The following is a 27562-nucleotide window of genomic DNA, read 5'->3' on the forward strand; positions in this document are numbered from 1 at the left end:
TGCCTTTCCATATCAGCCTGGGGTAATATGGATAGATGGGTAGATATTTAGAGATCAGGGACCATATGTCCTGGTTTTCCTGGGACAGTCAATGTGCCAGTGGTCCTGGTATAATTATTAATAGCATTCCCTTGTATTAATCAGAAAGAACTATTTAGTTGGTCTAAGCAAATTTTATTTCACACTTCATAAAGTAGGCAGTCTCCACACTCAAGAGTAGAAAACTGCAAAATAAGGGAAAAGGACAGCAAGCAGGAAACAAGGAAGAAGTACTTGGCTTGAGTTGATTGCATATCTGACCATATTTGGAAAGAGCAAAGAAAAAGGAAACAAGTGTAGGTCTCAGTTGGCTTGGCAGTTGGAGATTAGCTTACTAGTTATACTGTGTTTCTGGTCAAGCAGAGGAACTCAAAAATTAACTTAAGTTTCAGTTTGCTGACATGGCACCCTGCACAGGAGTGGTTCCATCTTGGGACTAGATATTTATTTCAACACTTGTCTCAAAATGTCCTGATTTGAGGAGATAAATTATAGGGTCACCATACTTAGAAAGGACAAGGAAGAAAAGGGGAAGAAAGTCCTGCACCCCATGTCAGAATAGCCAAGATGTTAATTTACTTTCTGTGTAGCATCTTTAGCTTTGTTGGGATACTTTCTGAAGACACTTCTTTCTTTTTTCGGGTGCTGCTTTTAACCTTAATATGGTGCAGGTGCCTGGGTGGCTCAGTCAGTTAAGCATCCAACCTTGGCTCAGGTCATGATCTCATGGTTCATGAGTTTGAACCCCACATTGAGCTCTGTGCTGACAGCTCAGAGGCTGGAGCCTGCTTCAGATTCTGTGTCTCCCTGTCTCTCTGCCCATCCCCTACACACACTCTCTCTGTCTTTCTCTCTCTCTCAAATAAATAAACATTTAAAAAAAATTACCAAAAAAGTAACCTTGATATGGTGGTTATATCATTTTTTCTTCCTGCATAAAATATTTCATTCTTTTTCCATAAATGTAAGAAAATGACTTTGCATATCTAGGTTTCAGGAAGTCATTCTTGATTCTCCTCCCAAAGGTGGTCCTTATTCACCTTTTAATAATCACCTATATTCATCTGTTAATTTTTACGTGGTATGATTTATTCCAAAAATGTCTCCAGAAAGTCAATTTCTTGTTTTCAACCCTAGATCTCTGTTCCCGTTCCTCTAGCCTGGTGGTCACCCTCTGGCTTCTGCTGGGCAATCTATTTCCTCTGCTGGCTGGATTTCTTCTATGTGTATGGCACTAGGAAAAGTGAATTCTCAAGACATTCCTTTGTGTCATGTTCTTCTGAACAAAGCACAAAATCTGGGTGAGTGCCAACCTATGCAGATGGCAGAAGTGGCATTCCTGACTTTGGCTTGGAAGCGTTGACTACAACAAGACCTTGAAGCAGAGCTTCACAGCAGTCACTCTTCATCAGCAACCCAACAGCCTCAGAGTTTGGAGGAGGAGAAGGAATTCCAAGTCACCATGTCTCTATTTTTCAGCATATATAACCTGCCTGAAGTTTTCCTTTGAAAATGGGATAATTGGTGAAATTTTCAGAGTGATTACATACCTCAGCATTTTCATTAACCTAAAATGATGGGAAAGTTCATCAATACTGCAGTAACTTTTTTTAAAAAGCTAATTATTACAAAATTATAAATTGTGGATCCTGTCCTCACAAGTATAAATTGTCCTTTGAGGTATAGACAGTAATTGAATTGGGTTTCTACATCACTATTATACCTATATTGAGTTTAATAGCTGTGCTTGGTACACTTAAATCATTGTTCTCATTGTTCCCAAAAGTTTTTTTAAATTATAATTTGCTAAATCTTATGATTTAACCATGCTTGCCTTTTCAAACCAGCTGTGTGGCAGTTTACTACTGAACTATTACATGTTGGTAGCCCTTCCAGTGTATTCTCCAGTAATTTAATAATGACTTGAAAAACTGTGGGAGCAGAGAGAGAAAAATACTCTGCCCTGTAAAAACATTGAAGACATGCAAACAAACAGAAGAAAACATAATTGTATGTTTTTCAGAAAATAGTTATGGCAGCTGTAATCCAACAAAAATAGAACTATTCCTTTCAGGTGGGCTTAGAAATTGTTAACAGAAGAATTCTTACTATCTGAAAAGTATTTTATATATAAGAAGAAAAATGTAAGTCAAAACAGATGGTTTGAATTGTTTACTAATAGCAAAGTGTAGGTTTGGTATAGGGCCTATTCAGTAGGGCTCACTTTACCCACAACATAAAGCTCAGTCTGCAGAAGTCAGAAAATTGCCTGTGCTTTGAAATGAGGTGATGTTCTTTACCTCCTGCTTTATATTCTCATCCTCAGAAGTAATTCTGCTCTGGTACTAGAGCTTATCAACCCTTCTTAGTAATTCCAGTTTGAAATTTTTTAATGATGAGTAATGTACAGTTTGTCTCCAAAGCTACTGAAGTCCTGCGGCATTATAAACATAACTCCTGGACAAATTCATTCATTCATTCATTCATTCATTCATCCATTCATCCATCCATCCATCCATCTATCCATCCATCCATTCATTCATTCACCCTTAATTTAGCTTATAGTTATTGAGCACTGCATTTAAGAAGTGCTAAGTGAGCAAGCAGTATAATTACTAAAAAATAATTCCAACTGACCATTTGGTATTGGAGCCAAAGTGCAGCCCAGCATAAAGAAAGTCAACTTTTGTTTTTCAACGCATTAATTTTGAATATGTATTTGCATACAGTTTTAAATTGAAGGTATTTGTCATTGTAAAGTGCTGGGGGTCTCTAGCACAGCTGACTTCAGCTAAAAAGAAACTAATAGTAATGGTGTCAGGCCAGTGCTCAGTTTTCTGCCTTTGTCACACATACTTTAAAGGTCAGAAAAAAGCATAGAGTATATTTTTAAAGAAAATTATAAAACTCTAAACTTATATGTCTGTTGTGATTATGAATCATCTGCATAGGTGTATAAAGAATTTCACCAAAAATACGATGACGAATAGATTTGAGAATTCACAGTGGTAGGTTCGATTATATTTTGACTGTTGTGCAGTAATGCCATTTAGGTAGTATTCTTTCCAAGCATGGTGCTTTTTATACTTGAAATATATTTTTGCTTTATTTTTTATTGATATAATTATATTTGCACTAATAACTTTCTGGAGAAAATATTATAGATGACATTTTTTCTATATATATTTATTAAGCTTGGAATCTGATCCCCTAGTGTTTTCTCTGCACAAATAAGGAACTTGCTAAAGTGTGAGGCTAAAAAATCTTGAGTTTCTGAGGGTAACTAACTGCTCTGGTGTCTTCCTTCCTCTTCAATAAGTCTCGAGAATAGTTGCTAATCACTGATTCTTCATAGTGTACTCCATGAAGATTTAGAAGGCCACTGAACCTGTAAGAAGTGTTGAGAGGCTCATTTGAGTCACTTAGAATATGTCAGTATTCTAAAAACGGACTTAGAATCTGAGATTTCAGTGCAGAATTAGTGGGCTAGACTTCTACTTTGAACTGAAGAATTTGAAATGGTTTAAATGTTAGTATCCTTTGGCAGGATGCCCTTTATGTTAACAGAAGCAGTTCACTGAGGAGGCGACTAGCAGACTGCAACTATTGTGGGAGCCAGGTGGGGCACGGAAGGAGAATGAAGAGTAGCTGATTTGGGGATAGTAGACTGGAGTCCTTTCTGACTCAAAACGTGTGGAGTGCATATAAAAACTGACTAGACTACCTCAGTTTTCAGTTCAGATTTAGGTTCATTTTGATAGTATTAAGATCCTAAATGTCAAAAATATCAAGTGAATTTGTCTCTCAGGTTTTTAAGAACAGAATTTACGGGAAGGCAGCAAAAGCCATGTCAGCAGACTTGAGCTGACAGCTTTAAAGAAACTGGCAAGCAGTTAGGGTTGTCTTAATATAGACCCCTCTAATATTCTCCTGAAGAGCATCCTTTTTCCTTACTTATTTCTTAAGAATATTTATGTTTGTTAAAACCAAATAGGCATTCTTCAAATGTTATGAAATGTTATGCTTGAAATTAGTTTCAGCCTAGTATGTTGGCTTAAGAGTTTATCAATATTTGAAGATGAGAAACAAATTAATGAAGTTTAAATGGCTTAGGAAGATACATAAGTATGTCTGAGTATTCCATAAAATTTTATCAATATTCTTCTCAATATTAGAAGACTTACTGATTGAGACCAACTGTAAAATGACTAGCTGCTTTCTCAGAATCTTTCTAGCTCTAATATTCTATGACTAACACTCATCCAGACTCGGTAGGTCACTGCTGGCTCTGATCTGCCTCCTGGAGTATGCCAGTTTGCACATCATGTTCATCACAGTGTCTTGTGCTCAAGGCCTTAGCGCTGTCCATGTCCTTGGACACTGAACAGAGAGAGAAGGGCCATCTCTGAGGGCACTTGAGCAGTCCTGGTGGAGGAGGTGGACTTCAGTCACAGCCCCGCAAACCCAGTGCATAGTGAGCACTTAGTCATCCATGCCATGTCCTTGCAGCCCAGGAATATAGTTTAATAAAGTCTCTGCTACTCATTCTGAAGAAAGAATTTACCTGAAAATATGACTCCTTTTTTTTTTTTATGTTCAGTCAAGATTGGGGAAGAAGTGGTAAATTATTTTATGTTTACACTTTTGATAAATGAAATAGAAGATTTAAGAACTAATCTTTATTTGTGTTATTGAACTTTAAGTGTAATGTATTCCTTAGTAAAAAAAAAAAAAAAACTTTAATAAAAATGGAAACTAATCTGCATCTTGTCTTATCAAGTTTTTAAAACCTGGATGAAGAACACAAACAAGGCATGCACTCTATTTGGGGAAGATGAGATGTTTACTATGAAATAATTCAGTTTCTACTTTAACTAGAGTAGAATTTTCCTACTTAAAGAATGGGGAAAGGTCTTATGTAAAGCTATAGGGAGGAGCTCTCCTCAGATAGTTATGAAGGAAAGAGAGCAGTCTAAAACAATTCAGGGCAGGCTCTTCTGGCTGCAGATTATTCTAGTCCCTTTTGTTTTATGCTGTGGGCCAGAAGTCTCATTGCATGACCACCCTGGCACATTCAAGTACCACACTCTGTGCAGTATCACCAAGTAGATTATAGCTGTAGTCATGGAGTGGGATTCTTCATAACTTGAATGTAGTTCAAGAGAGGATATCCCAGACATGCCTTCACCTTGTGCACTTGGAGCCATTCTGTTCTGGGGTGTGGAACCAAGCACTTTGTGAAATTGATCAAACGTAGCTTTTGTGACTTAGTTGCTGAGCTGTTTGTGGCGAATTTTAATAACAATATTTAGATTTTTAAAGTTATAAATATTTTATATACATAGCTAAAACTATATATGAGAAGGGGCACCTTGGTGGCTCAGTCAGTTAAGCATCCGACTTCAGCTCAGGTCATGATCTCATGGTTCGTGAGTTTGAGCCCCATTTCAGGCTCTGTGCTGACAGCTCGGAGCCTGGAGTCTGTTTCAGATTCTGTGTCTCCCTCTTTCTTTCTCCTCCCCTGCTCATGCTCTGTCTCTCTCTCCTCAAAAATAAATAAACGTTAAAAAAAATTTTTTTAAGAGTTTTTTTTTTTAATTACGGAACACAATTAGTAGAAATAATTCATAGTTCTACCATTCTTAAAAATATTATAGAGAGAAGTAAAAGTGGTCCTGCTTCCTCTGGCCCTTCCGTTTCTATCCCCCCCGTCCCCAGGGGTAATCTAGAGGGCCTCAGTATGGTACATATCTGTTGTTAAAAAACAAAATCCAACCGAGTAAATTTGAAGATCTAATTGGCTTTATTCAAAGATTCATGAATCAGGCAACATCCCCTCTAGCAAATAAAAAGGAGCTCCAAGAAGCTGTATAAAAGGGAAGGCTTCTATAGGCAGAACAGGGTGGAAAAGGAAGTGTCTAGCACAGAGTTTCAGGCAAGGTCACTATGCTTTGGGGAAAGATGGGAATCTGTCAGGTAGATTACCTCACTAGTGCTGACCAGGTAATTCCAGATTGACTAGCTGAAGGTTACAGTCCTGGGAGAGGTTGAAACTGCAATTAGATTAGGTTGATTTAAGCCTGATTTGCTGACATGGGGTTTAGTACAAAATACTCCATTTGGGGGTGCTTGTTTCTTTTCTAACACTTTTCAAACTTTACTATTATATATATACATAAATACAAGATTAAGTACACAATTATTAAAAATAAAAATGGTATTCCTCTACTCATATTGTTTAGTATCTTATATTTACTGCTTACAGGTTCAACATAATCATCTTTCCAGGTGTGTAAACTTAGATTTACCTCATAGTTTGTAATGATTCTATGGTACTTCATTATGAATATGGCATCGTTTATTCCCCTACTGATGGGCATTTATGTTATTTCCAGTTCAACAGTTCAACTATATCTTTTTCTGGTTCTTTTAATTTTTACATTTTATCCTTTAATATAGCAGGAATTAATTTTGACACTTAGCCTGAGGAAGTGTTCTTAGTTTTTTCCAAGTAGTTCAATTCTAGTGTCGTTTATTAAACCAATAGGAACAGATTTTTTTTTTTTTTTTTTTTAAAATTTTTTTTTCAACATTTTTTATTTATTTTTGGGACAGAGAGAGACAGAGCATGAACAGGGGAGGGGCAGAGAGAGAGGGAGACACAGAATCGGAAACAGGCTCCAGGCTCTGAGCCATCAGCCCAGAGCCCGACGCGGGGCTCGAACTCACGGACCGCGAGATCGTGACCTGGCTGAAGTCGGACGCTTAACCGACTGCGCCACCCAGGCGCCCCGGAACAGATTTTTTTTTAAGTTTATTTGGAGAGAGAGCTTAAGGGAGGGAGGGAGGGAGGGGGGAGAGAGAGAAAGAGACAGAGAGAGAGAGAGAGAGAGAGAGAATGAGCAAGGGAGGGGTAGAGAGAGAGGGAGAGAATCCCAACCAGGCTCCGCATTGTCTGCGCAGAGCCCAAAATGGTGTTGAAACCTACAAACTGTGAGATCATGACCTGAGCCAAAATCAAGAGTCAGATGCTTAACCAGCTGAGTCACACAGGTGCCCCAGAAACAGATTTTTGAAGGGTCATAGAAGACATTTCCCTAGAAAAGCAAGCAAGATGGCCCAATGCCAAAAAAGAGTTCAAATACAAAAACCCCAAATTCAATTCTTCCCAGAAATTATCCCCCTTCTTTCCCAGGTTCACATATGCTTTCTCATCATCAGAAAAGCAGTATGGTTTTAAGGTTGTCCTAATCCTAGAGCACCTGGGTGACTCAGTCAATTAAGTGTCTGACTCCTGATTTCAGCTCAGGTCATGATCTCTTGGTTTGTGGGTTCAAGCCCCACATCAGGCTCTGTGCTGATAGTGTGGAGTCTGGTTGGGATTCTGTCTCCCTGTCTCTCTCTGACCCTTCCCCACTCACTACTTCTCTCTCTCTCTCTCTCTCAAAAATAAATAAACATTAAAAAAACAAAAAAAACCCAAAAACTTGGCCTAATCCTATGGGGCTGTATGCTTCAGCTCTGCCTTGGCTCCCTGTGTTAGTAGTTAAACTGGATTAAAGGACCGGCTCTGTGAATTGTCCACTGCTATGTATTGGGTGATTCTTTTTTTTTTTTTTAATTTTTTTAATGTTTATTTATTTTTGAGAGAGAGACAGAGCATGAATGGGGAAGGGAGAGAGAGGGGGGGAGATGCAGAATCTGAAGCAGGCTCCGAGCTCTATGCTGACAGCTCAGAGCCCGACATGGGGCTCGAACCCACAAACTGCGAGATCATGACCTGAGCCGAAGTTGGACACTCAACCCACTGAGCCACCCAGCTGGCCCTGTACTGGGTGATTCTTCATGCATGCTCTGAATGCCTAGCTGGCTTCCCCTGACAGCATATCTGGAAGACAGAGACAAAGAAAGCATGAACAAGAAAGACAATTTGAATACACTACCCACCAATGCAGAGAAGATTTTGTGTGTGAATCAGTATGTTTGTGAATTTTGGGGAGTCAACATAAGGTGTGTTAAAGAAAACCACAGGCCGAAAATGGTGCCTCTTGAGCTAGGCCAAGTCACTAAACCAGAGCTAAATATCTAACCTAATTGCACTTCCAACCTCCCCCAGAAATGTTAAGTTTTAACTGGTCAGTCAAGAATTTTCCAAAAAGCACTACTAGGTAATCTGCTGTCTAGGCCTTCTTTATCCCCCAAAGGAAGATGAGGTAAACTGCATAATAAGACCTGCCCTTCTCCTTCAGAAGGCCAGTTTGCCTAATACAGTCCTTTCTTTTCTTCTGCTAATAATTTTCCTTCCTATGAACTCTCCTCTACTTGTTAGATGGGATGCTGCCAGATTCATGAATTGCTTAATAAAGCCAAGTAGATCCTCAATTTTACTCATTTGAATTTTGTTTTTTAACAGGTGGTAAGTAAGAGCAAAGGCTTTGGCAACAGAGAGATCTGGGTCCCAATACTACTGACTTTAAGACTTTGGTAAGTTATTTATGGCTAGGAGTCCTTCTCTATAAACTGTAGCTTGAAAAAATTTTATCTTTCTTCCAATGGAGTTAATAGCCACCATTCTAAAGTAGGGAAAATATTCGTTAAAGATTTATTAGGGTTCAGTTACAGGAAACAGAATCCATTTTTAAGCTGAGAGTGATTTCATACAGGATGAGTGTTTACAATACACTTGGAAAAGCTGGAGAAGGGGGCTTTGTGCTGGTCCTGAAAGAATGTCTCCAGAATGGGGTGCCTTGGTGGCTCAGTCAGTTGAGTGTCCGACTTCGGCTCAGGTCATGATCTCACGGTTCATGAGTTCGAGCCCTGCATCCGTCTCTCTGCTGACAGCTCAGAGCCTGGAGCCTGCTTCAGATTCTGCATCTCCCCCTCTCTCTCTCTGCCCCTCTCCCACTTGCTCTCTCTCTCTCAAAAATAAATAAAAGAATTAAAAAAAATTAAAAAAAAAAAAAAAGAATGTCTTCCAGAACAACCCTGTAGAACTTGGCTCCATCAGAACTGCTGTCTCTTCCACAAAGAAGGGAAGGTGAATCAGGAAACTGATTTTCTGACTGCAGCTGCAGTGACTTTCTCCTGACTGTCATGCACAGTGCTAGTGACCAGGTCCTAGAGTGCTGCTGAAGAACACCCCGCATCTCCATTATAAACTTCTTGCAGAAAATAGCCAGGCATTGAAAGATGACCTCTGCCTTCCCAACCCTACAAGAGTGAATCTAGATGATGGAGCCTAATTCATATGCAAAACTTCACTGTAAGGATGTCCATCACAAAAGGAACTCAGGTCAAAACTACAAAGTGCCTGACTCTTGACTGTGGATCAGGTCATGATCTCACAGTTTGTGAGTTAGAGCCCTACGTTGGGCTCTGTGCTGACAGTGCAGAGCCTGCTAGGGATTCTCTCTCCCTTTCTCTCTGCCCTTCCCCCGCTCAAGCTTTGTCTGTCTGTCTCTATTTCTCTCAAATAAATACATTAAAGAAACTAAAAAAAATTTAAAAAACAGAAAAGAACTTTCCATCCTGTAGCCTAATTCAAATTGTGGGAGTTTTGTGCATTCAGAAATTTGTATGCAAAAATTGTCTATATGCACATATGTAAATAAGGGCATAGTGATTAATTGTTAAATACTTAGAAGAATTATTTTTTTTAACGTTTATTTATTTTTGAGAAAGAGAGCATGAGTGGAGCAGGGCAGAGAGAGAGGGAGACACAGAATCTGAAGTAGGCTCCAGGCTCTGAGCTGTCAGCACAGAGCCTGATGTGGGGCTGGAACTCATGAACCACAAGATCATGACCTGAGCTGAAGTTGGATGCTTAACCAACTGAGCCACCCAGGCGCCCCTTAGAAGCATTATTAGAACTGGGGCAGGGAGCATGCCCTTACTGCCCCCCATCCACCCACACTTGGCAAATTAAATTCTATCTCAAGTCTCAGCCCAGGCATCACCTGTTGCAGAAAGCCTTTCCCTGGCCTTTAGACTTCCACACCTTAGTGTAGGATTCAGGCTTCTCCTTCTCTGCTCCCTGGTATGGTATGGTAATCATAAATCATATTAAAATGTGAATACAGGGGAAATGGAGAGTTATTATTTAATGGGTACAAAGTTTCAGTTTGAGATGGTAAAAGAGGTTCTCGAGATGGATGATGGTGATGGTTGCACAACAATGTGAATGTGCTTAATGCCACTGAACTGTATACTTAAAATAGTTGAATGGTAAATTTTATGTTATGTCTATTTTACATCAATAAAAAATAAAAAGTAAAAGTAAACGTGAATACATACAGGTGAATTGCCCTCTAGTGGAGTAAATTACTCATTTCTCCACACAATCACCAAAAGTGAATGTTATCTAAAAATTTTTTTGGAACAATAGGGGATTTGCTGTATTGATTGGCATTTTTTGGTTGCTTATAAAGTTGACCTTTTTTTTCCCACATGTTGATTAGTCACCTGTATTTCTTCTTTTGACATGCACATTCAATTTTGGCCATTTTTCCACAAGAGGTATTTGCCTTTTTTTCTTACTGATATGAAAGTAAGTGCATTATGTGTGTTAGGAATGGAAACCCTTAGCCTATCATTGACATTGGCTTTTAGAGATTCCCTTTTTTGGGAGCGACTCAGCCCTGGCCCCAATCACTCCAGTATCCCCTTGCTATACCTTCTGTTCCCCACAGAGCTCTATCCACCGTGCCACATTTTCTATCACAGTGATTTCAAAGTAGGGGGTTTGAACAGTTCTTTAAAGGTCTTCCCTTGCTTCTCATTTCTACACCCTAGAGAAGAATGTGGAAAATCAGAGTAAATTTGAGGTAAGATTAACAATTTGCACTTCTCCTTCTCCTCCCCTTTCCTCAACCTCACATTTCCTGGCATTCCAGACCAGCCTTCCCTTATACCTCCAAGTGGAAGTGTTCCTCCCTGATTTTAGAAATGTAATCATAAAAGAGGCCTGGACTGTTAGTGTTGGGTAGGTGGGAGGATGTAGGGAGGAGACTTGGCTTCACATCCCATTATTGGCAAATACCCTCATCTGAAAGAGGAGGCTGATTTTCCAATCTCATGGGTTTGTGAAAGGAAAGAAGGACTGATTGAGATAATATATGTAAAACAGTATAGTGTCTGGCATATAATAGCTATTATTGTCAGTATTGTGTTATTCCGATGATGATGTTGATGTTGGTGATGGTCCTCACTATCTTGCCAGACCATTGTAAATGAGACATGCAAAAGGAAAACAGCATGAGTAATAAAGCACAGAATAAAAAAATGACACACCTGCACCCATACACTCATATCCCCTCAACTTGGGGATTTTGTTCTCTATAGTGTACTTTTAAGTAGGATATAGGATGAGTACATGAAACATGATCAAACAGTCCCAGAACACACGGTTTAGATGACAAGATTATATTCATACAGTTTAGATGACAAGATTATATTCATCTTTCCTGTGGCTCTTTATGCCTCATTGTTCTCCTTCATCACTCAGTCCCTCTGAGATAACTCTCTGAGGCAGTTAGCCCCTTTGCTTTCCAAACCTTTGTATATTTGTACTTCTCTTTCCTCTGTGCAGTTTTCTTTGTTTGGGTTTTGCTTTTCTCTTCGTGCATTCTGTTTCTTGTGCATCATGCTCTCTCTTTTCCATGTCCTCCTTCACCCCTCCCCCTTCCATTTTCTTTCCTCTCTCATCCTCTCTTCCTGCAGGTCTCTGTGTGGGATCTTGTTACCTTGTGCTCTTCACTTCTGCATCCCTGTGGTGATGTTGCCTCCATCAGTGCATTTGTTTTAATGCCCAGCTTCTCATAGATCACACTGGACACCAGGGTCATGACACCAGAGTTCTCAAAAATTCCCTGGTTAAAAAGGAGGCAGATGCCAGTGTCAGAGGAAGGACAGAGTTAGTACATATATAGTCAAATTTAGAAGACAGCAAAGAATAGACTGAAGGAGGTGGAACAAACAACCCCTCCAAAGTCGCCAGTCTTCTGCCCACAGTGAAGAGCAGGAATACACTCTGCCCATCAGCCCCTCCATTGTCCTTCCCTCCCTTTATCTACTTTTAGGTCTCATGGTCTCCCATTTCATTCTACTCCAGTGGGTCTTAAGGTGTGGTCCCTAGACCAGCAGCACTCATTAGAAGTGCGCATTCTTGGGTCCTACCTCAGACCAACTGAATCAGAAACTTCAGGGGTGGAACCCTGCAGTCTGTGTTCTGACAAAGTCTTCTGAGTGACGCTGTGGCAAACTCAAGTTTGCAAACTTCTGCCCTAAACTGTCTTGTGCTTTTTACCAACGTCCACCTGATAAAAGTCCTAACTCTGAATGAACTTAATTATCTAGGCCTTACCTGCACCTGGGCAGCTGAGCCCTGCTGGAGAAAAGCACTCAGCTGGGTATTAAATGGTGTAATTGTAAACTCAGTCACTATCCTCAGTGGGATTCTGCCCAGCAATCCTCTTTCTCTAATCACTTACTCTTCTGCTCTTAGGGTTGCCAGAATTAGCAAACAAACAAACAAACAAACAAAAACAGAATGCCCAGTCAGATGTGAATTACAGATAAATATACACTAAAAAATTGTTTGTTGCTTATCTGAAATTAATTTGACTGAGCATCCTATATTTTTATTTGCTAAATCTGGCAACCCTAACTAGGAGATAAATATAGTCAGCAGGCAGGCAGTGGGGAAGAGAAGCCCAATCTAAGGAAGAAGAGAGCAAGCACAAGCTGGACCCTAAAAATGAAATAAAACCGTGACAGTCTTTGTTGCCTCCAACCTTGATGGTGTTATCATCCTGCAGAAGCTGGGACCCTTATCAGAGAGCTAAACACACACACCTGGCCCAGGAGCCGGAGATGCTGGAGGAGGACTCAGGAAGCTGGAGCAGTCGTAGGCCTGACTGCATCTTCACAGCAGCAAGGTGAGCCAGCCAATAGATGACAATGTGTGTAAGCTACAAAAATGTCTGTTACTTCACTTCTGCCCTCAGTCTCTAGGATCTCTGCCACAAGAATCTCTCATGGATCCTCTAACACACACAGAAGGGAATTTTGGGAAAAGTAGCTCAAGCTAAGCCAAGGTGACACATTATAATCTACCACACTCATTCTCCATTTTATTTTATTTTTTATTTTTTAATTAATTTTAATTAATTTATTAATTAATTTATATTTTAGAGAGAGAGTATGAGCAGGGGAGAGGGGTAGAAAGAGAAAGCAAGCTCTACATTCAGCATGGAGCCCAACACAGAGGTTACTGCTACAACCCTGGAATCATGACCTGAGCCAAAATCGAGTCAGATACTCAACTGACTAAGCCACCCAGGCACCCCTCATTCTCCATTTTAATTTTTCTTTCTTTTTTGTTTTTTAATGTTTATTTATTTTTGAGACAGAGACAGAGCATGACCGGTGGGGGGGCAGAGAGAGAGAGAGGGAGACACAGAATCGGAAGCTGGCTCCGGCCTCCAAGCTGTCAGCACGGAGCCTGACTCGGGGCTTGAACTCACAAACCGCGAGATCATGACTTGAGCTGAAGTCAGACGCTTAACTGAGTGAGCCACCCAGGCTAGCTTCCATTTTAATTTTTCTTAAGTTTATTTATTTATTTAGAGAGAGAGAGCATGTGGGAGGGGCAGAGAGGAGGCGCAGAGAGAATCCCAAGCAGGCTCCAGACTGTCAGCGCAGAGCCCAACACAGGGCTCACCCTACAAACCATCAGATCATGACCCGAGCAGAAATCAAGAGTTGGATGCTTAACTGACTGAGCCACCCCGGCACCCCTCGTTCTCCATTTTATAAAGGGGCTCAGGATGCCTGGGTGGCTCAGTCAGTTAAGCTACCAACTTCGGCTTAGGTCATGATCTCACGGTTTGTGAGTTTAAGCCCTGCGTCAGGCTCTGTGCTGACAGGTCTGAGCCTGGAGCCTGTTTTGAATTCTGTGTCTCCCTCTCTCTGCCCCTGCCCCCTCTCAAAACTGAATAAATGTTAAAAAATTGTTTAAAAAAGTAAACATTAAGAAAAATTAAAATAAAAAGGGGCTCAATGTTGAGTGCCAAAGACAAATGAATAATTTACATAGAAATAACTATCTTTTGTTGAATGCTTATGATGTAAGCATTTCTCATATATACTCTTTATATATATTTTACTTACAGAGATATATGAAAATATCCATTGCAAACTAGATCTCATTTAGTCCTTGTAACAATGCTACAAAGTTGGTATTATTCATAGCCTTTTATAGACAAAGAAACTAAAGGTAGAAAAGTAGAGAAATTTTCCCATGAATGCACAATACACAAAGGGCAAAGCTATGATTTGAAGCCAGGTCTCTTTACAGCCTGTATTCCTAACCATTAAGCTCTGTGCTACCCAGCCTCCCAGCAAACTGTAGACTATTATTTCATAAGCACTAAATCTGTACTTAGTCCACAGACCACCTAGGAAACCTTCATGCACTTGTGCTCGTCAGCAATTCATACTTGACTCCTTTGGTTTGGGAACAAGTTCTTGAGGCTCTCATCACACTCCCTGACAACTCACCCAAGTCGGAGTCCCAGCCCTTTCACTTAGTGGTTGAGTGGCCCTGGGAAAGTTACTTAGGTTTTATCAGCCTCACTCTCCCTCCTGATGGCTGATTCCTGACAAAATTGTGCAGACTAGATGGCATTAACCCTGGGAAAATGTCTGGCACAGCCTCATTATCTTGTCCTCCACAAATGGGAGTTTTCCCCTTCTTCATTGGATTAGCTCCCACTGCTTACATCTAGTCTGAAGACTCTTTATACCTCCAGTCCTAATCTCTTCTCCCTTCAGGACTATATTTCCTGTTTCCACCAGGAAACATCGCCACCCCCAAATTATCTTACATCTGAACCACTATGTGCAGTTTTTCAATAACATCTTTCCAGTCCTCAAGCTCACTTCCTTCAAATCACTTCCATTTCTTGTCTCCTCCTGCCTTGTTCAGACATTATGTATGCAGCATTAACTACCCTGAGGAAATAATCTTTCAATTCTTGGTGCCATATTTTAAAAAGTATTTTGGCAAACTTGAATAAGTCAGAGCGGGATGATCAGGATGATGGAGGCCTGGAAAGTGGCATTGTAGAATGAACACACACATATATGTAAAGGAAATGGGGATTTTTTTCTCCTTCAGAAAGGGTTGTCATTGGGAAGAGAAGGTCGTTTCTCTGTGGGCTTCAAAGTGCAGACTCAATCCAAAATGCATTTCTGCTGAACATAAGGAAATTTTGAGGATTAGAGTTTGTGCCATGGGGTAGGTGCAGTCATTTGGAGTTCTCTGTCCCTGTCTCATCTACTTGCTCTTTCCATTCTCATTCCTGCCAGGAGGAGGAGGATTTCAACAAAAAGACATTCTCAATTGCTCTAAGAATCTTAGGGAAACAGCTTGCTAAGCCTCAAATGTGTACATACCAGCACCTCTGTTGAATGACCCTAGGCCCACTGGAATCATGTGCTATCCACTTTGAATGTATTTGAAACCTGGTTTCCCAGCACCCGTAACATGAAATCTGAAGGCTACTGATGGCAAAGAAGAGTTTATTAATTCCCCTATGGGCCAACCAGAGACCTGAACTCATAATATTGCCTTAAATAATAATATACTTCTTTAGTGTACCTAGCACTTTCATTTTCAGCCTAGAGGGCCCCAGTTTCAGACTGTTTGGGTCATTCCTTTTCTTCTAACCAGGGTAAGCGATATTAGCAAGACAGAGGTTTATCTTTTAAATGGCCCTTCTGCTGTTAAGAATCAGGACCATAGGGTGGCTGGGTGGCTCAGTCAGTTAAGCATCCAACCCTTGGTTTCGGCTCAGGTCATGATCTCATACTTTGTGTTTTCTGGGTTCGAGCCCCGCGTTGGTCTCTGCACTGGCAGCATGGAGCCTGCTTGGGATTTTCTCTCTCCCTCTTTCTCTGCCTCTTCCCCATTCACTCTCTCTCAAAATAAATAAATAAACATTAAAAAAAAAAAGATGGGGCACCAGGGTGGCTCAGTTGGTTAAGCATCTGACTTTGGCTCAGGTCATGATCTTGTAGTTTGTGAGTTTGAGCCCCGCATCAGGCTCTGTGCTAACAACTCAGAGCCTGGAGCCTGCTTTGGATTCTGTGTCTCCCTCTCTCTCTGCTCCTCCCCGACTTGTGCTCTGTCTCTCAAAAATAAATAATAAAATATTTAAAAAAACATTAAAAAAAGAAATAATATGAGGACCAGGACAAGGGGACTTGGCAGTCTCAGACATGAGGGGCAGATGGGCCCTTGCTGGCCTGAATACAGATGATATGATGGGATGAAGCTGGGTGGGCTCCTGATGTTGGGCATGGGCAGAAGTGTAGAAAAATGACAGAGTACAAGAAAGAGGTTCCTAGTCACCCAAAAGGATACTGCATAGGAACAGAAAGAAATATTTTGCTCTGTCCTTTGTGCATAAGTGGAGGAATGTGGGAATAGAAGTTCAGTGGGCAGTTGGACTCTAGAAATATTCATACCTAAAAGAAAGTAGAATTGCTTGATGGCCAACCTACAGGTGTTGATGGAGCACCTACCTAGGTTCTGATCCAGATTCTACCACTCACCATCTGCTGCCTCAGGCAGGCTGCCTAACCTCTGCTGCCTCATCTCTAAACAGGGGTCATAATGTCCCTAAGACTCTGGAGGGGATCAAAAGACTTACATTTAAAGCAGTTAGAACAGCCTAATGTGAAGGAGGTCCTCAAGAATGTTAGTAATCATTTTCTTTAGATGAGAAGTCGACCTTAGGTAGCTTCCAAAGTCCTTCACCCTGTGAGATGTTTTGTTAATCTTGTGGTTTTTCCCCGTCTCTGAGTCTGCCTTTTCCTGTCCATTCTGATAGCTATTCCCCAGGCCAGGATTATAACCTTGGGCTGATTGGGGTGAAACAAAAGGGGAGCTTCCCATTGTCCCCATGGATCTCTTCTTAAACACCAGCCCTTCTTCACATCTGCTCTCAGCTCCTTTGACTCTCTTACTATATGGTGAAGAAGATATCAAGGAACCAGAACAAGACTAGGCAGGTAAACTCCCACCCTAGCTTCTTGACTCTAGTCGGTGTTCAGGGCATGACTCACCAGCTAGGCTGCAGCATCTGTCCTGGGTTTTGCCTTTACTTCAATCCCAAACAACGGTCATAAAAGCAAGGTTCTCCTAAGTTCTCCAGGCTCCACTTCATCCTGACCTCCCATGACTGCTCCATTTTCTGACAGTTTCCTTTTGTTACATTCAGTTTCCTTCTCTCAACTAGGCATACAGTCTACACAACAAATCCTGACTGGTGCAGTAGAGAGTGGGAGCCTCAGTGAGCCTCACAGGGCAAGTTTGAACCCATCTGTACCCAACTGGAAAGGTTGTGCCTCCCCTGCATGCCTGTCTCGGCCTCCTGCCATCCAAACTGCACAAGTCAGCAGTACTTCTTTCTCTAAACAACAATTTGAATATGTTTTATCTCATCAGCTTCAATTCCCTCTGGCTTGACATGGCATCTCTTATTACGCTGAAACTGTTTATATGTGCATTTTGTCCCTCAACCTTTGCCTTTATCATGTGTCCATTCAGGCTGCTTTGACAAAAGTGCCACAGGTTGGGTGGCTTACAAACAACATAGATTTATTTCTCATGGTTCTGGAGACTGGATGTCTGAGCTCAGGGTGCTGGCCTGGTAGGGTGAGGGCCCTCTTCCAGGTCACAGACTTCTATTTGTATCCCCAGATGGCAGAAGGGATGAGGGATCTCTCTGAGATATCTCTTATAAGGGGAGCATTATCTTATAAGAGCACAAATCCCAATCATGAGTGCTCCACCCCCATGACCTAAGCACCTCCTAAAGGACACCTCCTAATACCATTACATCGGGCATTAGGATTTTCTAAATTTTTTTTTAATGTTTATTTATTCTTTGAGAGAGAGAGAGACAGAGTGTGAGTGGGGGAGGGGCAAAGAGGGAGACACAGAATCTGAAGCAGGCTCCAGGCTCTGAGCTATCAGCACAGAGCCTGACGCAGGGCTTGAACTCATGGACTGCGAGATCATGACCTGAGCTGAAGTCGGTTGCTTAACCAACTGAGCCACCTAGGCGCCCCTGGCATTAGGATTTTCAACATATTAATTTGGGGGTAACACAAACATTCAAACCGTAGCATCTTCTGTGTTTTTCTCAGTATTACCCTGCTCAGGCTCCTGAGCATAGCCAGGTGGATTGGCTTCTTGTCACCACTTGTGTTGTGTGGGTCTCCACTTTTCAGTCCTCATGAATGTCATTTCCCCGGCCTAAACTAACCCTCCTTCTACCAGGTCACCCCCACCAAATTCACTACAAAAGATGGTTTAGCCTTGGTACTTCAGACTTGACTTACCTTTGGCGTTGCAATTCACGGTTAAAAATATGCAAAAATCGGGGCGCCTGGGTGGCGCAGTCGGTTAAGCGTCCGACTTCAGCCAGGTCGCGATCTCGCGGTCCGTGAGTTCGAGCCCCGCGTCAGGCTCTGGGCTGATGGCTCAGAGCCTGGAGCCTGCTTCCGATTCTGTGTCTCCCTCTCTCTCTGCCCCTCCCCCGTTCATGCTCTGTCTCTCTCTGTCCCAAAAATAAATAAACGTTGAAAAAAAAATATGCAAAAATCTCACAAATATGAGGCTTACTATAAGTGACTTTGTATTTAATGGTAGCCTATGGATTACTAATCAGTGTGGCATCACATACATGCTCCAACATGGATGAAACTTGAAGATGTTATGTTAAGTGAAATAAGCCAGTCACAAAAGGACAATATCATATGATTTCACTTACATGAGGTGCCTGGAGTAGTAAAATACCCAGAGACAGAGACTAGAACAGTGTTTGCCGGGATCTGGAGGGAGAGGGGAATGGAGAGTTACTATTTAATGGGTACAGAGTTTTTGTATGGGATGATGAAAAAGTCCTGGAGATGGATAGTGGTGATGGTTTCACAACAATGTGAATGTATTTAATACCATTGAACTGTACGTTCAAAATGTTATGTGTATTTTACCACAATAAAACAATTTTTGAGTAATATGTGGTAATTATAAAACTATCAGAAAATATGAACAAGTGAAAAAGGAGAAAATAAAAATACACTTGCAAGATTATTTTTACTGAATATATTATAAAACTCTTTGTAAGTCGCTGGATAATGTGCTATCAAACTTAAGGTTTGTATGGTTTGTTTGTTTTTTTTTTAAGTTTATTTATTTGTTTTGAGAGAAAGAGCAGGGGAGGGGGAGAGAGAAGGAGAGAGACAGAATCCCAAGCAGACACTGTGCTGTCAGCACAGAGCCCAACGTGGGGCTCAAACCAATGAACTGTGAGATCATGACCTGAGCTGAGATCAAGAATTGGATGCCTAACTGACTGAGCCACACAGGTGCCCCTGTAATTTTATTTTATGGATATGCATTAATCAATGTAATCAGTATCCTATTAATGAATATTGAAGCTATTTTTTTTTTACCTATTAAAAAGATTACTACAAGAAACATACTTATAGCTAAATATTTATGACATTGCAAGGTAAGTGTGGTTATAAAACAGCAAAATAATTTAACTTTGTGATGATGGAATTGTTCTGTATCTTGACTGGTGATGGACACACAAACCTATACAATGTGATAAAACTGTTTATCTCTAAATACACACATATGCATATACACATGCATAAATAAGTACAAGTAAAATGGGATATCTGAACAAGATCTATGGATTATGTTGATGTCAGTATCCTGGGTGATATTGTACTATAGTTTGTGAGATGTTAACATTGGAGGAAATTGGGTAGATGGTATATGAGCTCTATTATTTCTTTTTTCCTTTTTTTTATTTTTGAGAGAGAGAGAGGGAGAGGATGAGTTGGGGAGGTGCAGAGAGAGGGAGACAGAGAATCCTAAGCAGGCTTCAGGCTCTGAGCTGTCAGCTCAGCAGGGCTGGAACTCACAGACCATGAGATCATGACCTGAGCAGAAGTTGGATGCTTAACCAACTGAACCACCCAGGTGCCCCAGAGATCTATTGTTTCTTACTGCCTGTTAGTTAGTTAATACAAATTTTCAAATGAGGAATTACTGAATTAAAAGCATTATTGTAAAGAATTTTGGTATGGAGTGCCTGGGCGGCTCAGTCGGTTGTGTCACTGAATTTTGGTTTTGGCTCAGGTCATGATCTCACAGCTCATGTGTTCGAGCCCTGCATCGGGCTCTGTGCTGGCAGCTCAGAGCCTGCTTGGGATTCTCTTTCTCTCCTTCTCTCTCTGCCCCTCCCCCCCCAAATAAATAAACATTAAAAAGATAATATAGCTTTTGTTACACATTGCTGTTTATGCTCATACCAATAGTGTATGAACTCCACCTCATAACATTGAATATTATTATTGTAAACACCTTTAGTTCAATCAATGTATTATTTCTCATCAATATTTAATTCCTTCAAGGTTTTAACATAGCAACACATGGTCATTTCTCTATATGTAAGTAATCCCTTCTTTTTCATTAGCTGAACAACTTCCCTTTAGGGGAGGGACCAAGAATCCACTTCTTTCTGTACTTTTCATAAAGATCACCAGGGAGTCTGGGGAACCATACTTAAAGGAGCACATAAGGTACTAAATCCTTCATCTTATAGGTAGTGACCTTGGATTTCTATGATTTGTGCAAAGTACATTTTAAGTAGTATCACCTGAGAATTTGCTAGAAATGCAAATTCTTTGACTCCACCATAAACCTACTGAATCAGTTTCTGGGCATGGAGCCCAGCAATCTGCTCTAATAAGCTCTCCAAGTAATTGGATTGCACACTGGAATTTGAAAAGTGCTATTTGTAGAAGAGATTGATGAGCATCATTGTTTATCTTTTCTCCCCACACCCTTCCCACACCCTCAATGACCTGTCACTTCCATGAAGACCAGGACTCTTTATCCATTAAAGTTCACTCTTACATCCCTAGTACCTAAACCAAGGGTGCTTAATAAATAATTACGCAAGAAATAATTTAGGGGGCACATGAGTGACTCAGTTTGTTGACTCTTGATTTCAGCTCTGGTCATGATCCCATAGTTATGGGATCATGCCCAAGTCAGGCTTTGACCTGAGCATGGAGCCTGCTTAAGATTCTCTCTCTCTCTTTCTCTGTCTCTCTCTCTCTCTCTGTGTGTCTCTCTTCCTTTCTCCTTCTGCTCCTTTCCCCCTCTCACACATTCTCTCTTTCTAAAAAAAAAATAACTTAGCAATTAACCAAACTCTGCCCCCCAGAGTCTGTGTCTTCACTCTGGACTGTGCAGCCAGACTCTTGGGCAGGGTCTCTGGCAACTATTTACATTACAAGGGTGAGGCCTGTGGGTGTGCAAGACCCCAGTCAAAGCTAATTTCTTGGTTCAGCTTTGCAAATGCAAGGAGGGTGACCAGAAAAATCTGGGGGTGTTGGTTGCTCCATAGACTTATAAAATGTTGCCTATATTAGGCCTCAAACCCCAAGCTCATCGGTTAAAATGGAGCTTGTGTCATTCTTGGCAAGACAATGCCATTCAAAAGTGTGAGCAATAAGCAGTAAAAAAATAAATAAATAAAAAGCTAGATGATATAGGCTGGCCGGGTTCAAAGACCCAGAGAAGGTACCACAGGACCAGCCAAGAGGGTCCTTGGCTTTGCACAGGATAGAAATCAAGGGTGAGGCAAGAGGAAGTGAGAATAGAGTTTATTGAAGACATGGAGAGAGTGAAGATACAGAGTGTCCTGGAGACTCTCTGGAAAGGTGAGTGAGTTTCATCCTTGCTTGGGGTCTGGAGTTTTTATTTAGGATTGTGGTCTGGTGCACATATCTTCTCAGTCATCCAGGAACAAAGAGGAGTGTTTAAATGTTCTTCATAGGTCACTTATGCCCTGGAGTCAGGTCTTGATGAGTCAGTGGTCTTGGAAAACAGGTTCATGATGACCCTACCTGGTCACTCCTTAGATGTTATCTATTGTGCTGGAAGACTCCAAAGAGATCATTAACTCCTTGACCTTTACAAGGAGGACATACATTACCTGTTCTGTGAGGCATATGTAAGGGGGTAGGGTGCAGATTCTAGCAAGAACAGAAGCAGGGAAAGGAGTGAAGAAAGCAGTTTTTCATGGGGTTCCTTTAGTTTCTCTGTCTCACTAGACAATTCAAACCTGTGCATAATCTCAGACCCACAGCAGCCCTCCTCCATCATATGACTTCTCCCAAGGTAGCTCAAAATAAGTGTATGATGAGTCTCATCTGGTTTTCCCAGATTATCTCTGGAGGAGATGACAGGAACAGGACAGGAAGTGACAAAGAAGTTGTGAAAATTTTCATGGGGCTCATCCATCCCCACAAGAATGTAAGCCTATGGAGCAGAGATTTCTGTCTGTAAATTTAGTTCACTGATGTGTCCCAGGACAGAGAACATTTCCTGCCACAATTAGTAGGTGCCTAATAAATATTTCTTAAATGTTTGAAGAAAAATGAGCAGGACATCCTTGCTTTATGACACCTGTTCTCAAAGGCCAAGTCCTTCTAGAATTGATCTGGTCTTGTGGCATCAAAAACACTCCATGTGAACCCAAGATCATATTTTTGATGAAGACATGTGCCAAAGGCCTTAACCCTCAGGGCATCTCCTTAATCTTTTAGCCTTGGAGGCTGGATTTTGAGGCCTGCAGCAGTAGCTCAGAACTTGACAAACTGGCTGGGATTGGGGGCAAGGTACCAGCAGCAGGACATGAAGAGTTTCACTCAGGCTGCCTGAGAACATCTTTATCTCATTGAGAGTCATTGCTTTTGTTTTATCATTGGAATTTTCCTCCTCTGCACCCTCTAAGAAACTCAGAAGACAGGCACTTACCCAATACGCAACAATAGTCATAGAAGGGTCAGCCTTGACTTACAATGTGCAAAGCAGCACTCTCTCCCTTGTCCCCAGAACACACTCCATTCAAGTAAGATGGAATCACAATTATCACTCAGTATAGCAAAACGAGAAAATCTTGGGGCACTTGGGTGGCTCAGTCAGTTAAGCGTCCAACTCTTGATTTTGGCTCATGTGATTTTAGTCACGAGATGGAGCCCCGTTGTCTAGAATCCCTCCTTGGGATTCTCTCTCTCTCTCTCTCTCTCTCTCTCTCTCACTCTCTGCCCCTACCCTGCTATCTCTCTCTCTCTCTCTCAAAATACATTAAAAAAATTAAAGAAAAAAAAAAACACAAGAGAAAATCTTGACTGTACCTAGGTAAAGGAGATGCCAAAGTCTCCAAGCTTTATATGAGTCATCAGTCAGCTCCATGCATACAGCCCAGATATAATTCAGAGTGATGACAAATAGGACTATCACCTTTGACTATGGCCTTACAGGCCTCTGGACCTGCTTCCTAGAATCAGAAAAGGCCATCACCATTCTCCTTTTTGCCACCTCACCCCCCAAAATGAAATCTGACTGGAAATAGTTCTTTGGTATCCTGAAAGTAGACTAGGAATTGGGACCTCTAGCTCCTGACTTGCCAGGGTCACAGATATACTGTGTCCAATTGACTTAGTCCCTGCCTCGGTGCCTTAGTTTCTCTATATGAGAACGTCACAAAGTTCATTCAAAGCTCATTCCATCCAGCCTCTTAACCTCCTGGCAGCTCACTGCTAAATGATCTGTTGAGGAGCAAGAATTCCTGTCCCCTCAAAGGTCCTTCTAACGGGACTAAGAATCAAATTGACACGAAACAGATTAACAGGAGAAAATGAAATTTAATAGTGTACTTATAGGGAATCCATAAAGACATTTAAATTCCAAAGACCTCCAAAATGAGGTATATATGTCATTCTGAACTAAGGAGAAATGGGTGGGGATCAGGTTCTTCAAAGGGGGAAGAATACAATCCTTAGGAAGATGAAAAAGTGTAAATATTTGGTAAACAAATGTTTTCTGGGCCATTCCGAAACAATGGGACAGAGAGTGATGTGAAATGTTGGGGAGTGAAGGGTCAAGAAAGAATTTCTTGCAAAAAAAAAAATAATAATAAGGTGGGGGGTGGTTTTTATTAAAGTGCAAGGTTGGGACCCATGGGCAGAAAGAGCTGAACTGAGGTTGTGAGGAGTGACTGAGTGTATAGTTTCAAACTGGGAGGGGTTAGGGATGGCATAACTCTCTAAGGAATTTGAACCCTGAAAGCAAGCTTTCCAGCTTGCTGGAAATGATCTTGAGGGGCTAGCTGCTGTTAAGAAAAGGTCATTTACTACTGTCTAGTAAACTCTTAATCACGAGACCCTTCACATGTATATCAATGGGCCTTATGTTTAGAGAATGATTGCTAAAACATATCTTGAGCAGGGGGCGGTGCAGGGGTGGTAGAAGTAAAGCAAGTCTCTAAAGGGGTTTTTTCAGGATCCTGGAGGTCAGCCTAATGTCAGGCTAAGGTTGCCTTTTGCCTTTAGCAAAGTATTAACATTGAGGCAGCTAAGCTCCTTGAAGAAGGTCACTTTGCTTGTCTCAAGTACTTACTTGTCAAAGGGCTGTAAGTTGTAAGGAAGTTTAATTTTTTTTTTCTTTTGCCTTTGTTCTCCACATCAGAGAGAACTTTGCTCAAACAGGCCTTGCTAGGTTCCTCCCTGTCTTCTACATCTAGTTCATATCATAATGTAGTTATCTATGGAGGTAGTACTCTTCCTGGAGCAGGTCTTCTAAGTTCTCTTTATTTAGTTGTGGGGGAGATAAAGAACTTTACCTGAATCTACTGGGTCTTGATTTTTTTAAAGAAGGCTCCACACCTGTGAGAAATAAACCCAGTGACCCAATCAAAGAAGGGACTTGAAGCACAGTGAAGTGAGGCTTTAATCATCATTCCTGGGAGAGCAGGTGTCTGATGGACAGGCACACTTGGGGAAGCTACAGCAGGGAATTTATCTCCTAGCATGCAAGACCCTCCCCTGATTCCTCATTGGCTGAGTACTACAAAGGTTACAGCCTTACCCAGAAGTCGCCTATGCCCATGTAAGGCCAAAAAGTAGTCTGATTGGAACAAATGTACATTTCTTAAGGTGACTCAGAGACTTCAGTTCTTTGGCTCATGCTCCTTGCAAAGCCCGTGAAAAGCCTACAAAATGGAGAGGGGAAGAACCAGGAAGTGAAATGTTTAAGGGTTTGGGACTCCATTGTTGGATGGAGGGCCAGTTTGTACATATTTCCAATAGGTTGTAAACCTATTGTTACTAGACAACACAGCTTTTATTTGGTATTTCTGAAAATGAATCATCTCACTTCTTACAACGCGCAACATAAGGTTCAAACTCTGAGATCAAGAGTTGCATGCTCTACCAATTAAGCCAGATGAGTGCTCCATTTGACTGCTTTTAACTCAAAATAATCTTTATACTAAAGCAGCCCATCTTGGTGTGGCCTGCCCTTGGCCCCTACAAATCCAAGAGAAGCATTTAGACACCTCCATTACTAGAGATCCCCAGAGTAATTTTTATTTTACTTCTAAGGACATTTTATATAGTGTACAAGTTTATGGAATCATTTTACTTATTTATATTTCTTTTTTCCCACATAACTAAAAACTCTTCCTGGAAATGCTATTATTTGCCTCAGTGCTTTAGTAAGCAGAGTTCTAAGTCCAGCTCAGTTTTCTATCATGATTCTCTCTTATCTTTGTGGCCTCATGCCTGCAATCAATGACACATGTCAGAAAGTTTTGTGCTGTTTTTCTTCATGTACTGTCCCCTCAAGGCAGGATTGCCCTGTTTTTCCATAAAATGTTTGGTTAATGCATGCCACATTATGTCTTCATTCCCTCCTCCTATATTTATGGGCATCAGTGATGTTCTAGGCACGGGAGACTCAGCTATAAATAAGCAGACACAGTCCCAACCCTCTCAAAGCTTACAGTCCTGCCTTCATTTTTGCCTTAATTTTCTACAAAAATAGTGTACTGTAGCCAGGGTGCCCAGGATGCAGGAGCACCTGGCTCCCAGGGTCCCACATAGAGCAAGTTGGGCCACTTGCCGCTGACAGCATCCAAAGACAGAGAGATGAGTGGAGTTGAAACAAGAAAGAAGTTTATCTTTTTTAAGTTTGTTTATTTATTTATATGTTTGTTTTTTGAGAGAGAGAGAGAGAGAGAATCCCAAACAGGGTCTGCACTGCCCATTGTGGGGCTCAATGTGGGGCTCAAACTCACAAACTGTGAGATCATGACCTGAGTTGAAATCAAGAGTCAGTTGGTTAACCAACTGAGCCACCCAGGCACCCCAAGAAAATAATTTATTTCAGAGAAGTCAACACTGTAAAGACAGCAGACTGGTGGCTCAAAGACTATCTGCAAAGTGCAGGAAATACTTCCAGGTTTATATAAGGAAAATGTGAGACAAAGTTTGTTGGTAGTGCACGTGGGCATTGAAGGTCAAATGGATCATCATCATGGGCAGGGTCTTGCTGGCTCAGGGCAGTCCTTATTACTAGAGGGGGTAGTTTCTGTTCCCATCAGGGGATGCTTTGCCTGGATTCTTTTGCCTAAATTGAGAGATAAACTGGAAAGAACTTAATTAGAAAGTTTGAGGTGAAAATGGAGGCAGTTGAAACCCTCTTTCAGTACCAAAATTTCAACTAATTAAACACGTTTTTCCTTAAACAAGGTCAGAGAAAATGTATAAAAAATACTTTAGGTTTTCTGGTCTTCTGCCGGAATTCGGACGTCCCGATCTATCTCAATCTCGTAGGCTTCGCGCTACGCCGACATTGGATGTCTGGCGTTCTTTCGTCTGTATTTCGTTTAGGGTCTTTCTTCTGTATTCTTTCTTCTCTCTCTCTCTCCCTCCCTCCCTCCCTCCATTTCTTTCTTTCTTTTTTCTTTTCTTTTTTCTTTCTTTCTTTTCTCTTTCTTTCTTTCTTTCTTTCTTTCTTCTTTCTTTCTTTCAACAGTTTCCATTTTAAAGAGCCAGATGTTTCAGGAGGGACTGGCCCTGGTAGTATCGTGATATTCCAACACCCATGGAGTGATTGAAGCCTGCTTTGCTGGGCAGGGCAGGGAACAAACTAGAGACCACCTATCCCTTCCAAGGGGACATCCACCTCTCAGCTCCAGTGATGATTTCCAGACAAGACTGTGGACCCAGTTTTGCCAGGCCTTCTGATTTTTTAAGAGGAGCTATAAAACAAAATTTGGTATGAAATATTTAGATTTTTAAATATTAGCAACTTTATTTAATTTTTTTAATGTTTATTTATTTATTATTTAAAAAGTTTTTTTAATGTTTATTTTTAAGAGAAAGAAAGAGAGACAGAGCGCAGCAGGAAAGGGGCAGAGAGAGAGGGAGACACAGAATCTGAAGCAGGCTCCAGGCTCTGAGCTGTCAGCACAGAGCCCAATGTGGGTCTTGAACCCCCAAACTGTGAGATCTTGATCTAAGCTGAAGTCAGATGCTTAACCAACTGAGCCACCTAGGTGCCCCTAGCAACTTTATTTAA

At 41.2% G+C, this 27562-nt stretch overlaps 1 protein-coding gene across 5 annotated transcripts in view; it reads left to right on the forward strand.

Moving 5' to 3' along the window:
* The window catches only part of LMLN (leishmanolysin like peptidase), a 119260-nt gene that overhangs the window by 80927 nt on the left and 10771 nt on the right, over positions 1-27562 (forward strand). Inside the window, exons 17-19 of one of the 5 annotated variants that reach the window (XR_004344092.1) lie at positions 1199-1340; positions 8453-8523; positions 12855-12974. Coding sequence is in view for 4 of the 5 variants with exons in the window: in XM_032594740.1 (XP_032450631.1) it covers positions 1199-1340; positions 8453-8459 (149 nt within the window). In the remaining variant the exon portion in view is untranslated. Of the gene's footprint in view, positions 1-1176; positions 4799-8452; positions 8841-12854; positions 12975-27562 lie in introns of those variants that run through there. The other 4 variants (XM_032594740.1, XM_030330523.2, XM_032594742.1 and 1 more) reach the window with 4 other exon arrangements.

The sequence above is a fragment of the Lynx canadensis genome, chromosome C2 (assembly GCF_007474595.2).
Source record: "Lynx canadensis isolate LIC74 chromosome C2, mLynCan4.pri.v2, whole genome shotgun sequence".
Lineage (NCBI taxonomy): Eukaryota > Metazoa > Chordata > Mammalia > Carnivora > Felidae > Lynx > Lynx canadensis.